Raw genomic sequence first — 17752 nt, forward strand, 5'->3', positions numbered from 1 at the left:
TGAAATGATAATTAATTTCAACAATACAACAACCAATATAAGTGTTACTAATATATGTATAGGTATATAATTATAATAATTTTACACCACTGTTACTATTGTAACAAATTAATTGGGTAATTAAGATTTAACTCGATCAGTTCTAATATTAATACCTACATAATATAATACATTCAGGAATACCATAGTGACTTGTAGGTACTTACCACTTCTGATGTATAATAAAAATTCCTTCTTTCATAACAACAATATATTTCTTGATCACAATATTCCGTTACAGTTCAATCTGCAATCACCTTACTTCACAATCGTCCTCCCTTCACCTCTGCCCCTAACCGAATGCCCGTTAACCGCCATGCCAGTCGTCTTTTATTCTTTCTTCCAACTACCTTCTATTTACAAAGGTCAACTATCAATCACGTTACTTTTAAATTTATTAAATTATAGATTACCAATGATTATTCAACTCTTTAATTCATTAAATCAGTTTCTAATAATTAGTAATTTTAATGAATCTTACACTAGACAGTTGAAATTTTCACAGATGATGTATTTCTGTTGCCGCTATAACAACAAATACTAAAAACAGAATAAAATAAAGATTTAAATGGGGCTCCCATACAACAAACGTGATTTTTGACCAAAGTTAAGCAACGTCGGGAGTGGTCAGTACTTGGATGGGTGACCGTTTTTTTTTTTTTGCTTTTTTCTGGTTTTTTTTTGCATTATGGTACGGAACCCTTCGTGCGCGAGTCCGACTCGCACTTGCCCGGTACATGTACACCTCTACAGAGTGATTCATGAGACGTGAGCAGGACTAATCCTGCACACTCAGTAACTGATAATTGATTGATCACCGTTGTATTTAGATGAATCAACCACACTTTTTTCCTATTTTTTTACTTTTTGGTGAGGGCAAATTTAATTATCTACAATCATGGTCACCCTACCGGACCTAATTAATAAACATAAAACCTCCTTAACCGTAATGACAGCGTTTTACGAAGAAAATAAACTGACAAACTTGAGTGAGATACGAGTTTTCAAAAGTAACCAGACCGTGATGACATTCTATTTGACACAGAATATCGGTAGTTTAGCATTCTAATCTAGGGTGACCATGCATGTCGTAAATAAATTAATAACTTTTTTACCCAACTACGGAGGGTTATGATTTTGACCGGTATGTATGTGGGTATGTAAGTAAGTATGTTCATCTGTTGGAATATGAGGGAAACTTCTAAAGTACTTATTATAATTTAACAAACGATGTGTCATTCGAATCGTCTTAATCGTCCGCTGGTTATATGCTATATGGCGTCACAAAAAAATGAACACGGCGCCCTCTAGAGGTCATAAAGTCACGAACCAAAAAAATAAAATTAAGTAATGATTACGTGTTATACATCATTTCAAAGAGCTCAATTAGCACATTTCAAATATATAAATATTGTTAGCTTTTGCACCCGGCTTTGCTTGCATGCGCCAGATAAAACATTAATTTATCGATTAGGTAATTCGAACATGATTCGAACTATGAATCTACAAGCGCTCTGGATTCTATCCGCGTGTTACGCGACTACGGCGATACAAGAAGATATGCTAAAGAAATTTGTTTGGCCGCTATACATGGTGTTTTTTTAATGTCCTGCAACATTTTATAACGTGAATAGGAATAAGTCCAATTAGCCAAAATGTATGAAACAGTCAATTTTTTTACAAGATACGTACTAAAAGAGTCGGGCGGAGCCCGACGTACGCGTTCCAAAGCCGGGCGCCGTCGGTGCCCTCATACTAAAAGTGTCGGGCGTAGCGACATACGCGTTCCAAAGCCGGGCGCCTTTGGCGCCCTCATACTAAAAGAGTCGGGCGTAGCCCGACGTTCGCGTTCCGAAGCCGGGCGCCTTCGGCGCCCTCACACTAAAAGTGTCAGGCGTAGCCCGACGTACGCGTTCCAAAGCCGGGCGCATTCGGCGCCCTCATACTAAAAGAGTCGGGCGTAGCCCGACGTCCGCGTTCCAAAGCCGGACGTCTTCGGCGCCCTCATACTAGAAGAGTCGGTCGTAGCCCGACGTACGCGTTCCGAAGCCGGGCGCCTTCGGCGCCCTCACACTAAATGTGTCGGGCGTAGCCTGACGTATGCGTTCCAAAACCGGGCGCCTTCAGCGCCCTCATACTAAAAGAGGCGGGCGGAGCCCGATGTACGCGTTCCAAAGCCGGACGCCTTCGGCGCCGTCATACTAAAAGAGTCCGGCGTAGCCCGACGTACGCATTCCAAAGCCGGGCGCCTTCGGCGCCCTCATACTAAAAGTGTCGAGCGTAACCCGACGTACGCATACCAAAGCCGGGCGTCTTCGGCGCCCTCATACTAAAAGAGTCGGGCGGAGCCCGACGTACGCGTTCCAAAGCCGGGCGCCTTCGGCGCCTTCATACTAAAGCAGTCGGGCGTAGCCCGATATAGGCGGCGGCGGCATTTCTGTACTGAGGACGCCCTCGCAAAAGTAATATAAAGTGACTTCAAATAGTTAGTAACGAAATCATGACCCCAAAATTAATTAAATAAAAAATAAGTTCAAAAACTAAAACCCGACTACTGCAAATAGCGCTCTAAAAAGTATGAAACAAGATAGAATTCTTATCTGAAATTATCAAGCAAGAAATTTTGTATATATTTACAGAGATTCAGAGGATATGCCACGATTATAAACTTAAAAGTAATGTGGCATACGACCACGGCTATCCTCTAAATCTCTGTAAATATATACAAAATTTCTTGCTTGATAATTTCAGATAAGAATTCTATCTTGTTTCATACTTTTTAGAGCGCGATTTGCAGTAGTCGGGTTTTAGTTTTTGAACTTATTTTTTATTATTCAATACGACTAAAAAAATTACGTTAGCCTCACTAATACCGATACGAAACAGTTGCTTATAGTTTACGAAATGCGCAGTGTTAGTCCTGCTCACGTCTATTTTACATCATCATCCTGTATATTTTACAGTGCCTAGTTGCAGCATTGTCCTGCGAAGGATGGGACATCACCACCATAGAAGGCATAGGAAACAGAATGAAAGGTTACAACGTCATCCAGACTAGACTTAACCATTATTTCGGCTCGCAATGTGGATATTGCAGTCCTGGGTTCGTTATGAGTATGTATAGGTAAGTTTATAACCATATTAAAACACAATTTTATCGGGTCTATCATGAATTTATTTTGTTTAATTTTTTTTTGACGATACGACACGGCTATAACCGCGAAAATCGAAGTTCGCAAATTGCGGGAATTTTTCTCTGTCATTCTTATTACGCCTTTATTGGTAGTAAAAGAGAAAGATCCCCGCAATTTGCGAATATCGGTTTTCGGGGTAGCCCCTCTGGTTACACTAAGGAGCCCACTGATTAACAGTCCGCCGGACGATAGAGTCTGTTCGGAAAGAGAAGAGTCGTGGAATGTATTGGGCTCCATACATTCCACGACTAAGCTCTTCTCTTTCCACACAGACTCTATCAGCCTGTCAGTTAAACGCAAAATTTGACAGCTCCGAATAACAACTGACAGGCTGATATCGTCGGGAGAACTGGTAATCTGTGGGCCCCTTTAGAGTCAGACCGAGAAAAGTCTGCAGCGATTTTGATAGCCCACGCAGTGCAAGTGTCATTTTAAACGTAAAACTTCTATGAAATTATGACGTGTAATTTCAAAATTATAACACTTGCACTGCGTGGGCTATCAAAATCGCTGCAGACTTTTCTTGGTTTACACCAACTCTAGTCGTGTTCGCGGATAACTGTCACAGTAAAAACTAGAATTCATTTAAAACGTAAAGTGGATATGCACTTTTGCTACTCGCTGTAAACTTCCAACGGCTTGCCGCACCTGCTTCAGCAGTCACGCACACTACAGCAAACACTATGCCTACACATATAGGTAATCATTAATCATGTACGCAGACAAACACAAATTCTCTGTTCGATAGCTGCATGAGCTGACGCCTTCGAGCAACACGTGTCGGAAGCCGGTGTTGCTCGAAGGCTGAGGCGTCCGGCATGTCTGAAATTATCGGAAGTGCCAATAATCCAGTAACTTTGTCGAATTGTGTAACGTGGCCCTTTTGCGCCAAATCCGGTAGTTCTGATTTTTTGCAAACTTATACATGATGTTGGCCCCATGAATACCTAATCCAAGTTTGTGATCTCGAGCGCCGAACGCAACTTTGTCAATAAGTAATCGAAAAAACCGCGAAATTTCAGATTTTGTTTAAATTTGGGCAATTATAACCCTAAAGGTGTAGTTTTTGATAGTATCTTCTCAAGACGGCGGTCGAGGTCTCAAACTTGAATTATTTATTGGCCCAACATCATAAACAAGTGTGTGATGCCCTGTGGCATGAAGTCCGACTTATTTTGCCATGCTGATTTCTTAAATAAATAAATACAGAAAAACCGCCAGTCGCGTCGGCCAATATGAAAACGCTCTTATACGTCATCATGTCCTTCCTTCCGATGTAAGTAACAGACTTTTTTTAAATTTTAGCTTGATACAAAGTTCAGAACATCATTTATCTGAAGAAGACATCGAAAAATCATTCGGCAGCAACCTATGCAGGTGTACAGGGTACAGACCCATTCTAGAGGCCTTCAAGTCCTTTGCAGTGGACCCTGACCCGAAAATATTAAGCAAGATTAAAGATATTGAAGACATTGATAATTTACTGTGTCCAAAATCAGGGAAAAAGTGTGGTGGGACCTGCAAAGATGATGAACAAGAATGGTGTTTAATAAATGCAAAAGTTACGACGAGCAATGATGATTCGGTGACCAAGAAGATATTGATTTCTGATGATAAAGTGTGGTTCAGAGTTAACAATATTAAAGCAATATTTTCAGCGCTGGATGACGTTCAGGGGTATGATAACTACATGTTGGTTGCGGGGAATACTTCTAGAGGTACGATTTTATTAAAAGTAAATTTATTCAATGACGAGCACGATCTAAACTGAAAATCGTAATTAGATTCCAAAAAAAGTAGGACAATGTTGCCACTGCAATAATTTGTTTGTAAAATAGTAAATTCCTTTTTATAAATAAACACGCTAAGATAATTTATTTATTGGTAATTTTACTCCTACGATTTACGACCGGTCTGGCCTAGTGGGTAGTGACCCTGCCTGCGAAGCCGATGGTCCTGGGTTCGAATCCCAGTAAGGGCATTTATTTGTATGATGATACAGATATTTGTTCCTGAGTCATGGGTGTTTTCTATGTATTTAAGTATTTGTATATTATATATATCGTTGTCTGAGTACCCACAACACAAGCCTTCTTGAGCTTACTGTGGGACTTAGTCAATTTGTGTAAGAATGTCCTATAATATTTATTATTATTATTATTATTTGTATCTCCGTTTTAAAACTCTCGGGTCTTTCGAGCCCGGTCATTTATAACGCTACGTCTTACGTAGGCGAACAACGCGCGAACGCGGCGCGGCGCGGCGCGGCGAAAGCGGCCGCCGCCGCGCCGCGCCGCGCCGCCTGACATTCGCGTGCAAATCGCGCCGCACCGCGTTCGCAACGAGATCGCTTACGTAGGACACTTCTATGGGCATCAAAGGATTGATTTCGCCGCGCCGCGCCGCGCCGCGTTCGCGCGTTGTTCGCCTACGTAAGACGTAGCGTAAGGCGTGCGTGGGGATATGGATCCAACACGTAGAGGCCGTTTGGAGAGATTTGATGTCATGTAGAACGCCTGCTGGAACCCATTCACGGGTACATCAATAAATATCCGTGAACCGGTTTCAGCAGGCATTGGAAGCTATTGTAAAGAATATGGTCAGAATACTGGTCTATGGTTTAAGTTTGGGTGGAAAAAGACTGGGCTATTGCAAAGAAGTCCGGACACCTGCCATAACACTGTTTGCACAAGTTATCGAGACAGGTGGTGACTCGCCACTCGTTAGATGGGCACCTGATGCGCCATCGTAAAGACGGCCAGGTGCAACACCGACGTGAGCGGCTCAGGGGTGTCGAGAGGTGGTGCTGCGCTTTCTCCGAAGTTACTCGCGGCGTTATGCCCTTTAACACTTCCACCCCTGGAGCATATAGCTCTAACGACTCCTCTCTGGACGGCCAATGAAGGCAAGCCAGAGCTGAGAGTCCTGCGGGTCCCCTTGGGGTCCACTCCGGCCGACGAAGATACGCCGGAGACGGAGACCCTGACCGACTCTCGGGAGCACTCGGGTCCGTGGGGTCGTTACTCCCCAACAGCTCGCCACAAGCTGCCCTCCGGGCTTATTATTATTATTATTTAAAAAAAGTATTTTTATTTACTTATTTTTTATTTAAAAAAAGTATTTTTATTTACTTATGTTTTATTTAAAAAAAGTATTTTTATTTACTTATTTTTACATAAATACAAGACGCGAAAAAGTAAAACGTGGCAACATTGTCTTACTTTTTTTGGAATCTAATTACGATTTTCAATTTACATCGCAGAAGTCCTACCGTGAAAAACGAAAACTAGAAATTTTAAGAGTGATAGATAGACAGAGATAACGAAATTTCATTTTTTTGGTTTTTTGCGGTACCCAGGCCATAGGGTTTCCCCTTCCCCGGAACCCTCCATTATGCGTGTACCTAAACAGTGGGGGATTTGCAGTGTTGGCCGCCCTAGGCCCCAGGCCCTGAAGTAACTACTAACGGCCCCTTTCTCAGCACCCATCTATAGACTGCCGCCCCTAAACTTTACAGGATGGAGAGGTTTAGTCCGTAGGCGGCTGGGCGAAAAATCTCCAGCACAGCCGCGTCGGGCATGCTCCCGGATACCGGGCCGACAGTATCCAATGAGGATTACCTCTGACAAAAAAAATATAGTTCGTTTTTTTAGCATTAGAAAAAAGTTAAACAATCTTGACGTGTCTTTTAATTGAAAACATGTTTTAAAAATAAATCACGGAAAATATGTAACAATTATGAATCTAATAGGATCACTTACAATAGTTACTGATTTTTAAACAGCGTTTTTCAATTAAAAGACATGTCATGATCGCTTACCTTCTTTCTAACGCTAAAAAAACGAACTATAGGCCGGGCAAATCCGCCACTGTACCTATGCGTGGCCCGACACGCACTTAGCCAGTTTTCCCATTTTGGCTATGTACCTACCTACAGTCCGCAGCAGTAGTTGCTAAGCGGGCGAGGTATTCAAAATAACATTGAAACGCTCTTTCTTAACAATAAGTCGCGTCCGATCATTTTGAACACCTGGCCCACTTAGCAACTTCTGACCAGTGGCGTAACTAGGGGGGGGGGGGGTTGGAGGGGGCACGTGCCCCGGGCGCCGTCCAAGGGGGGGCGCCAAAATGGGCAAAAGACTACCTCTCCGCCTTGCCAAAGGCACAGCAGGGATACTTTCGTCAGTCGTATTTACCACCACAGTGAAGTGTGAAATGCGGATGGTAATCTGGCCCTCCGGCAAATTTGGTGCCTGCCCCGGGCGCCATATCATCTAGCTACGCCACTGCTTCTGACTGTAAGGATTTAAACACAATTTGTGATATTTCTTACAGGTGCTTATCCAATAAAGTATTTCCCCAAAGTTCTGATTGATATAAGTGGTGTGGCCGAATTACGCGCGCACTATCTGGACGTGAATTTAGTTCTTGGGGCAAACACAACCCTAACTGATACTTTAAACTTATTCAACGTATTAAGCAAGACGAATGATGATTTCTGGTACTTGGAAGTTTTGAAGAAACACCTGGAAGTGGTTGCTCATATACCAGTGAGAAACGTAAGTACTAGGTAGTTTGGGGATCCTATCTCATCGCATAATAATGCTACGCATAAATCTCTTTTCGCATATTTTTTCTCCAGCTGAAACAGGAAGTATTTTCCAAAATATTTTGCATAGGTTGTATAGAATAGGGTAGGTTAGGTTAGGTTTGTGTTATAATTTTTCAGAAATGTTAATATTTCCAGCACAATAACTATTATGCGAAATGAGTTTTATGCGTAACATTACATTAGGACAATCAATTATTATGCTACCCAATATGGACCCGGTAGTTTGTCCATGTTTTGGATAACTTCATTCGAGCATAGTATTATTTCAGTCGCTTTTGGGACACTACCTACATCGTCAACTCGTACATACCAAAATCATCTGTCTTTTTGAGAACATTATTTTATTATAAGTACCTAGGTAGAGTTAGACCAAGAAAAGTTTGCAGCGATTTTGATAGCCCGGTCAGTGCAAGTGTTATTTTAAACGTCAAACGTCTATCAAATTATGACGTATAGTATAAATAACACTTGCACTGCGTGGGCTATCAAGAACGCAGCAGACTTAAAAAAAAATCCCATAAAGATTAAACATTTTGGTGGGACAATCTAGATTAGTTACGTATTAGGTACCTATACACTATAGGTACTCACTCGCACGCATGTTATGTAACTGTCTAGATCGTCTGGCGGCAGAAAGTCCCACCAAAATTATCTTTATGGGATTTATTTTTTTAATTGTAAATAATACCCTGTAAAAATATCAAGTTGCCTCAAATCGGTACCTATTTTTTTTATAAAAAAAATTGCAGGCGGCTGGCAAGGTTAAAGACCCGACCAAATTGATCTATTTTTATTGCTCTTTAGATATTTTATTTTAATTTGTGAAATTGGCCTCCAGAACATTTTTTGTGCAAAAAATGTTATCTTTAAATACATAAGGTGTAAAGTTATTCATATTAATGAAATAAGAATGTCCAACACAAATTATATTTAAACAAGTAAGATGTTTACTCGATAACGGACAAAGAATATTGCAAAAATAACGCGCGATGTTTGCAGAGCAGCGCCATCTACCATGAAATTGGGTTAACTTTCTAGCTTTTAATATTCTTTCTTGCTAAAAAGTGGCGCTGTCTTGTGTCAGAGGGCAAAGTCTCTTTTTGGGTCGCTAAGCCAATGGAGTACCTAAGTAAGTAATTTCTTGCTTGCCGCAACATAAGGGTTAAGTCAACCGACTTAACCCTTAGCCAGGTCTACTCTGCAAGTCTGCAGTTCTGAGTTAGGTCATAATAATAAGGCTAGGTGTTTGTAAATTACGATTATAGTTACGTATATCTACAGTGGAATCCGATTATAATGACATCGAAGGGAAGTGACAAATCCGTCATACTAAGCGGATGTCATATAAAGCATAGTTGATTAACTTCTTATTTTTTCCAAATTAATCTCAAAATCCTCTGTCAGAGATGAATTTTACTAACCTTGTACTAATTATCAACTTGTCATTGAGAATCAAAACTAAAACACCGCACTCACCAAACGTCCTCACAGAGAGAGACGTGGGGATGGCCACGAAAACCAGCGAATGTGTCAGTATAACCGGACATAATTTCATAAAAATAGGATTTATAGGTCATAGTCAGCGATTTGTCACTTAAGCGAAGTCATTATATCCGACTTTGTCACAAAGAATTGTATATGAAAACCAAACTTCGCACCGTAATTACGTCACAGTAAGCGGTTGGTCAGTATAAGCGGAGTCATAATAAACGGATTCCACTGTATTATTATTATATTACTGTTATTTGCAGATTGGCACCTTAGCCGGGAATCTTATACTGAAACATGAGCATCCAGATTTTCAGTCAGATATTTTCCTTCTGTTTTCGTGTGTTGGAGCAATTATAACACTAGGTACTTATAAGCACAGAGAATAGAGTGTATATAGTAACAGCACCAGTCATGGGACATTTAAGAGGAAATTTGGAGCATTTATGATTTTCCCTTATAGCGGAGGCAGTTATAAAGTTGATCCAATTTTTTTTTATTAAGCTATGAGCTTCATTACATATGTTCCTTGAGTAATTCTAAGCATTTCAAGATTTGTAATGGATTCAAACTTTCAACCCTTTTTAACCCTGTTAGGGGATGAATTTTACAAAACGCTGAAATTAGTTTTCCTGTCTTTTAATAATATCCTCAAATACAAAGATTCAAGTCCCGCGTTCGAAAATTTTTTTGATATCCATACAAACTTTCAACCCCTTTTTCACCACCTTAGGGGATGAATTTTCAAAAACGCTGAAATTAGTTTACTTGTATTTTAATAATATATCGTTTTACGAAGTTTCAAATTCCTAGATTAAAATAAAACTTGAACCCCAAACAAACTTTCATTCCCTTTTTAACCCCCTTAGGGGTTGAATTTCTCAAAATCGCTTCTTATCTCTTGTACACTTTATAAATGTAATCTAGTGTGCAAATTTCAACTTTCTATCTTTTGTAGTTTCGGCTCTGCGTAGCAAAAATCTCCAACCAATTTTTTCACCTTTTTACGTTTTTCTTGTAAAATTACTATGAAACTGAAAAAAACAAATATCAGCAATGAATTATAGGTCTTTGGTTTATACGAAAATGATACCAAACTTGCCCTTGTTAGACTAGACATAAAAATTCAAAATCGCTCTCCTTCTTGATGCGACTGGCAAATCATATTACTTTTTGGCAACCGGGTTTTTTAACCTAATTAGACCCCGCTGAATCCGAATTTGCCGGTTGCTCGATCGAAATCATGACCGGAAGTGAGATATTTGACATTAAAGGTCCCTTTTTTTAGTTTTTCGTAAATAACTCTTAAACGGAGGCGCATAGCAAAAAATGTTCTATTACATAAGTAATCTGCATAAAATTGCCTACAAGAAAGATTCAGTACAATTTTTCGCTAGGATCAATATTCAAAGAGATATTAACGCGGGAAATTCAATTATAATCACTTCTAAGGTCCCTTTTTTTAGTTTTTCGTAAATAACTCATAAACGGTGGCCAATATCAAAAAATGTTGTTAAACGATAATAATCTACACAAAATTTTGAACAAAACAGATTCAGTACACTTTTCGCAGGGATCAATATTTAAAAAGATACTAAAGAGGGAAAGTTCTAGTATAATGAATTCTAAGTTTCCTTGTTTTTATTTATTCGTTAATAATTTGAAAAGTATGACTCATAGCAAAAAAATCTTATACCTAAATAATAAACATAAAATTTCCTACAAGAAACACGTAGAATACTTTTCGCTAGGATCAATATTGAAAAAGACAAAGCAGCGGGTAAGTTAATTATAAATAATTTTAAATTCCCTTTTTAGTTATTTGTAAATAACTCGTAAACGGTGTCCCATAACAAAATAGGTTTTTAAAAATAAATTATCTACATAAAATTTCCTCCAAAAAACATCTGGAACACTTTTCTCTGGGATCAATATTTAAAGCGATATTAATGGAAGAAAGTTAATTACAACCAGTTCACAGGTCACTTTTTATTAGTTTTTCGTAAATAACTCGTAAACGGTGGCTCTTTGCAAAATAATATTCTACATAAATATTAAACATAAAATTGTCCACAAAAAAGGTTCTGTACACTTTTTTGTTACGTTCAATATTTAAAGAGGTATTAAAGGGTGTAAGTTAATTATAATCAATTTCCAGGTCCATATTTTTAGGTTTTCGTAAATGACTCGTAAAGTAAGGCTCATAGCAAAATAAGTCCTTAATGTTCTTGTAAATAAAAAATCGGCATAAAATTTTCTACGAAAACATAATGAACACTTTTCTCTGGGATAAATATTTGAAACGATATTAAAGAAAGAAAGTTCATTACGATCAATTCACATGTCACTTCTTTTTAGTTTTTATGGTTCCGTACCTCAAAAGGAAAAAACCGGCCAAGTGCGAGTCGGACTCGCGTTTCAAGGGTTCCGTACATTACCCAAATTTCAACAACGTATTTTTTATATGTGAAACGCGAGTGAATTGCCATTAAAAAACCCGTTCAAAAACTAAGTAATGTGCGACTCGCACTTGCATATTTCTAATAGGTCTTCCTGTCATCTATAGGTAAACCCAGTAGTTTCGGAGATAAAGCTCCCCCCCTCATAGCCAAACAATGACCATTCCCCCCCCCCCCCCATTTATATTTACGAAACGAAAACCTGAAAATAGGGACTTGGAAATTAATTATTATTGATTATTGAACTTACCCCCTTTAATACCTCTTTAAATATTGATCGTAGCGAAAAAGTGTACAGAACCTTTTATGTGGACAATTTTATGTTTAATATTTATATAGAATATTATTTTGCAAAGGGCCACCGTTTACGAGTTATTTACGAAAAACTAATAAAAAGTGACCTGTGAACTGATTGTAATTAACTTTCTTCCATTAATATCGCTTTAAATATTGATCCTAGAGAAAAGTGTTCCAGATGTTTTTTGGATGAAATTTTATGTAGATAATTTATTTTCAAAAACCTATTTTGTTATGGGACACCGTTTACGAGTTATTTACAAAAATTACAAATAACTAAAAAGGGACTTTAAAATTATTTATAATTAACTTACCCGCTGCTTTGTCTTTTTAAATATTGATCCTAGCGAAAAGTGTTGTACATGTTTCTTGTAGGAAATTTTATGTTTATTATTTAGGTATAAGATTTTTTTTGCTATGAGTCATACTTTTCAAATTATTAACGAATAAATAAAAACAAGGAAACTTAGAATTCATTATACTAGAACTTTCCCTCTTTAGTATCTTTTTAAATATTGATCCCTGCGAAAAGTGTACTGAATCTGTTTTGTTCAAAATTTTGTGTAGATTATTATCGTTTAACAATATTTTTTGATATTGGCCACCGTTTATGAGTTATTTACGAAAAGCTAAAAAAAGGGACCTTAGAAATGATTATAATTAAATTTCCCGCGTTAATATCTCTTTGAATATTGATCCTAGCGAAAAATTGTACTGAATCTTTCTTGTAGGCAATTTTATGCAGATTACTTATGTAATAGAACATTTTTTGCTATGCGCCTCCGTTTAAGAGTCATTTATGAAAAACTAAAAAAAGGGACCTTTAATGTCAAATATCTCACTTCCGGTCAAGATTTCGATCGAGCAACCGGCAAATTCGGATTCAGGGGGGTCTAATTAGGTTAAAAAACCCGGTTGCCAAAATGTAATATGCTTTGCCAGTCGAAATCGTTTTGATGAAAAATATGACCAGTCTATGTAGCCACCAGGATCAGAATAGGTTTTTTTTTAAAGATCCCCACCCTCCCCGACTAGACGCACGCGTCTTTTTGCCTCCCAGGCTAGAAATGCTTAGAATTACTCTAATATCAGATGTGGTGAAGCTCATAGCTTAATAAAAAAAATTTGGGTCATGTATGGCAGCGTTACATAACTTACTCCAGTATTATACATGTAAATGGTCTACCGCTTAGCGTGTTAAAAGATGAAAGTCCTATCGGTCTTTCATGTTTTAGGCGTGTTGTATCAAAGATACTGTAATTAGTTTCCACATATTTAACAAATTAAAACTATGCTTTTTTTCTACAGTCATGGACACCAAAGCTCCAGTAATGGGCCCCCGGTAATGGACGTGGATCCAGTAATGGGCCCCCTATAATGGACATTGCTCTATCAGTATAAAATATTGAAATGGGGAATAAGTTACGGCAAAAAAATCAATTTTTGTCGCTTTTATTTTTGTTGTTGTAGCTTTTATCGCTGAATGTATTTTTCTTTCCACAACCAATTATTATTGTATTAGATCCATCGAGACAATTCTAATATACCCAATATACCCATACACAATTAGTTAGGGTTTATTGCGATAAAGTTCCCATGGCCACCTCCTGTCTCCATCATCAGATCAGGTCCATGTTATCATAATATTGCATTATCATCCGATTTGCATACTTACACAAAACTTCAATTGAATCGGAAATCGAAAAGTGGCTCAAATTCAGCTACCAAGATTGGACCCACACTAACTAACAGGGCAAGTTAAATAAAAGTTTGGAAAAACGATATTAATTTATCCGAAGTCCGAGAATATACCTCCTGATTGACATATTTCATAACTACATTTTACTTCTGTATTGTTTAAACATGAAATTATGGCATGGCAAGCATTATTCTGTCAATTGTCCCATCATAGGAGGTACGCAGTTTTACAGCTCCTATAATGGGATTGGGCCAAATACCACTATTTTTTTACATCTGTGGAGTCACAACATAGTGTGTTCTATACCTTATCTCATGGTCAATGCAATTAGCAAAACACATTCTAGTTTTAATCAAGTATTAATTAATTAAAATTTAATAAATTAACTCACCTCTCTTAAGCCCCCTCCAGACTATGTGCGTGAATCGCGGCGCGACGTCGCGGAGCGAACATATCGCGAAGTTGACGTATGACTCCGCACTCGCACACTTCATGGCGATTTCGCAGTTTGGTTTGCGGCAATATGGCGGAAAAGCATCAGCTGATCGAGTTTAACTGTTAGTTATCTATGGCATCATACGTGATTTAGCTGTTTTTCCATTTTGTTTTATTGTAAAACCGTAAAATATAGCTGCTTAACATAATATAATTCATATTTATCTTGCCACAGAGGAGCCAAAATATTGTGTAATGTGGAGTCTTGCAAGTTCGCGCTTCGCGTCTCCTTTGACGCGGGCCGAAATACCGACAAAAAACGGAGAACAAGGCGCGAAGGCGTGAACAATCTGCGAAATCGACGCCACACTTGCGTTCGCGGCTTCGCCCGTGATTCACGCGCATAGTCTGGAGGGGGCTTTAGCGAAGTTGTTAAGAATTCGTAGTGGTATTTTTTTTCAGTGACACGGCAACTTTTGTGTTGACGCCAATTTCTTAAAAAACAACCAAATTTAATGAAACTTCAAACTGAAACAGCTTTAGGACTCTTATTTATGATAATATACAGCCAGTGTTTATAAACTACTTTTAGATACTTATTTTAGAGGAATTATGTTTTTTTTGTCCCATTACTGGTTCCACGTCCATTATAGGGTATACTACTATAGAGGCGGATTGCCACTGTAAATTTACTGCCATCTTTCGACAGAAAATTAACACTCTTAGAACGCCATTTGAATTTGATCCTTATTCTTTCACTGATATGTTATTAACGCCATCTGGCCACGCCACGCATTTGACCTCTGCCTTTTAACTGCGTGGGTTTGATCTAATTTATTCTTGTATTATACGTAGGTCTACAGTATTTACCTTGAATTTTTAGTGGACCATAGAATGCAGCAGACAGAAATGGGTCTTCCTGAATTTCTGACCACAAATATAGTAGGCAAAGTAATGACAACGATTAAATTGCCACCGTTGTCCAGAAACTACAGGATCGTTACATACAAGGTAAGCGCACTTGGCCTCCTAAGGCACAACCATACAAATCAAAAATTAAATATTTGCCACAGAAATTCGAACCTACAATGTAGGAAATAGAGTTGATTTTGCGTTGTTCAAAAACTGAACGAAACAAAGGAAAAGCAACTCTGTTCCAATCGAATATGATTTAAATTTCATTGAACTGAATAAGTACTATAGGTAGGACCTTGGGCCTTAGGAGGTTAGGCAAATATGAGTAATAAGTAATACAGTAGAATCCGCTTATAATGACGATGTCATACTAAGCGGATGTCATATAAAGCATAGTTGATTAACTTCTTATTTTCGTTAATTTTTCCAAATTAATCTCAAACTCCTTTGTGAAAGATGAGTTTTCTTAAACTTGTACCAATTATCAACTTGTCATTTAGCATCAAAACTAAAACAACTTACATGCCACGTACCACGCCTACGCCCAAAACGTCCTCGCAGGGAAAGACGTGGTGACGGCCACGAAAACCAGCGAATCTGTCAGTATAACCAGCGAATCGGACATAATTTCATGAAAACAGGATTTATAGGTCATAGTAAGCGGTTTGTCACTATAAGCGAAGTCATATTATCCGACTTTGCCACAAAGAATTTCATATAAAAACCAAACTTCGCACAGTAATTGCGTCATAGTAAGCGGTTGGTCAGTATAAGCCGAGTCATAATAAACGGATTCCACTGTAATAAGTAATTTGCTAGTCGATAACCTCTATGACCGAAAGTTAGAGTTGTTATTAGAATGATAGGCAAAGATCATTATACTTAGAATAAATTTAAAAGTGGAAAAATTACTGTCTTGGGTACAGATGGCAGAGAGAGCGCTGGAGTATCGAACCAGAGGCCGTGAGTTCAAGCCAGTAATTTTTTCACTTTTAAATTTATGCTAAGCTTAATAGATCGAGACGATTAATTATTTATTAGGTATATTTGATTAATGACGAGGAAATGGATATTCCAATGTATTGTATTTCTTTAGTTATGTTTTTTTTGACATTTAGATTTTATTCTGGAATCATTCTAGATTATCTAGTATTTTTTATACATTTTTTATGTTCGACGATCTTTTTGGGAAATTCTTAGTATTAAATTTGATCTGTATAATAATCCAATATTATTATGGAATAATATTAACATCAATAAATTGCTCTGATAAATTATCAGTGATAATTATCTTAAGCACTAAGCAACAAGCACTAAGCCTACTTACATGAATAAAGTACATATTTGACTTTGACTTTAATAGCATCGTTCGCAGTCGTTTCTGATGCTTGTAAGGCCCACTTGCACCATCCCACTAACCCGGGGTTATGCGGTTAAACCGTTTACTCAGTGTCAAATTGTACTGGTAACCATGGTAACTCCAGGTTTAACTGGTTAACCCCGGGTTAGTGGAATAGTGCAAGCGGGCCTTAAAAATTAAAGATCATTATACTCAACACTCAACAAACAAGTAATGTTCACTTATTGTATCGCAGATAAGACCAAAAGCCCAAAACGCGCACGCCGAAGTCAACGGAGCTTTCCTCTTCAAATTCGACCCCAAAGACCACAAAATCATCACCGCTTCCATCGTCTACGGGGGCATAAACCCTTCCTTTACCCGCGCGTATAATACAGAGCATTTCTTGATCGGACGGGATCTTTTCACGAATGAGACATTGCAGGGGGCCCTGCATTGCTTGAAGAAGGAGGTGGATCCGGACTTTAACCCACCGGAGCCAAGCCCGCATTATAGGAAGAAAGTGGCGTTAGCTTTATTCTATAAGGTAAGTATTGGGACCGTAAAATCATCCAACTACACGGTGGCTAAAAAATAACTGCATTCCCGTTGCCAGGGAGGTTTTGGGATTATACCATATACGGAGCCCGTTCCGCTCGCAGGGAGGGCATTTATAGACCGACCGCTTAAATGAGCACCCCCGTACCGCGCAGACGAGGACTCATTTAAGCGGTCGGTCTATGTTACCCATTTTACCCTGTCGCCAATAAACGGAACTGTTCTTTTGTAATTAACAGTGCGTCATTAACCTGTGTCCACGTGAAATCCTAAACCCAATATACGCATCAGGAGCAACCCTCTCGTATGACGACAGACCACCTGTCAGCCGGAGCTATCAGGAGTACGACACAAACAAACCTGACTACCCTATAACCCAGCCGCTTTTGAAAAAGGAGGGTCTCATTCAATGCGCTGGAGAAGCCAAGTATAATGATGATATCCCGACTATAGCTGAGGAAGTGTTTGCTTCGTTTGTTATGGCTACGATTGCGCGGGGGGAAATAGAGTCTATTGACTACAGCGATGTCCTCGTGAGTTGTATTTTTCTTTAATCTTAAATACTTTGTGCATATGCATTTAAAAACTTAACTTAACTCAAGAAGTTAACAAATGCCGAATCAAGCGCATAGCTGACCCGGGGTAAAATTGTACAGTCGCCATCAGATATATCGGAGCGGCCAAGGTGCTCACAAATATCTGAACACGCCTCTATTG

The 17752-nt window shown here is 38.6% G+C and overlaps 1 protein-coding gene across 1 annotated transcript in view; it reads left to right on the forward strand.

Moving 5' to 3' along the window:
- Nucleotides 1–17752, forward strand: part of LOC134675650 (xanthine dehydrogenase-like) — a 47765-nt gene that overhangs the window by 16093 nt on the left and 13920 nt on the right. Inside the window, exons 3-9 of the mRNA XM_063533980.1 lie at nt 3003–3163; nt 4539–4951; nt 7569–7792; nt 9597–9699; nt 15107–15234; nt 16734–17024; nt 17275–17568. Coding sequence (XP_063390050.1) covers nt 3003–3163; nt 4539–4951; nt 7569–7792; nt 9597–9699; nt 15107–15234; nt 16734–17024; nt 17275–17568 — 1614 coding nt within the window. The remainder of the gene's footprint in view (nt 1–3002; nt 3164–4538; nt 4952–7568; nt 7793–9596; nt 9700–15106; nt 15235–16733; nt 17025–17274; nt 17569–17752) is intronic.

The sequence above is a fragment of the Cydia fagiglandana genome, chromosome 22 (assembly GCF_963556715.1).
Source record: "Cydia fagiglandana chromosome 22, ilCydFagi1.1, whole genome shotgun sequence".
NCBI classification, from domain to species: Eukaryota; Metazoa; Arthropoda; class Insecta; order Lepidoptera; family Tortricidae; genus Cydia; species Cydia fagiglandana.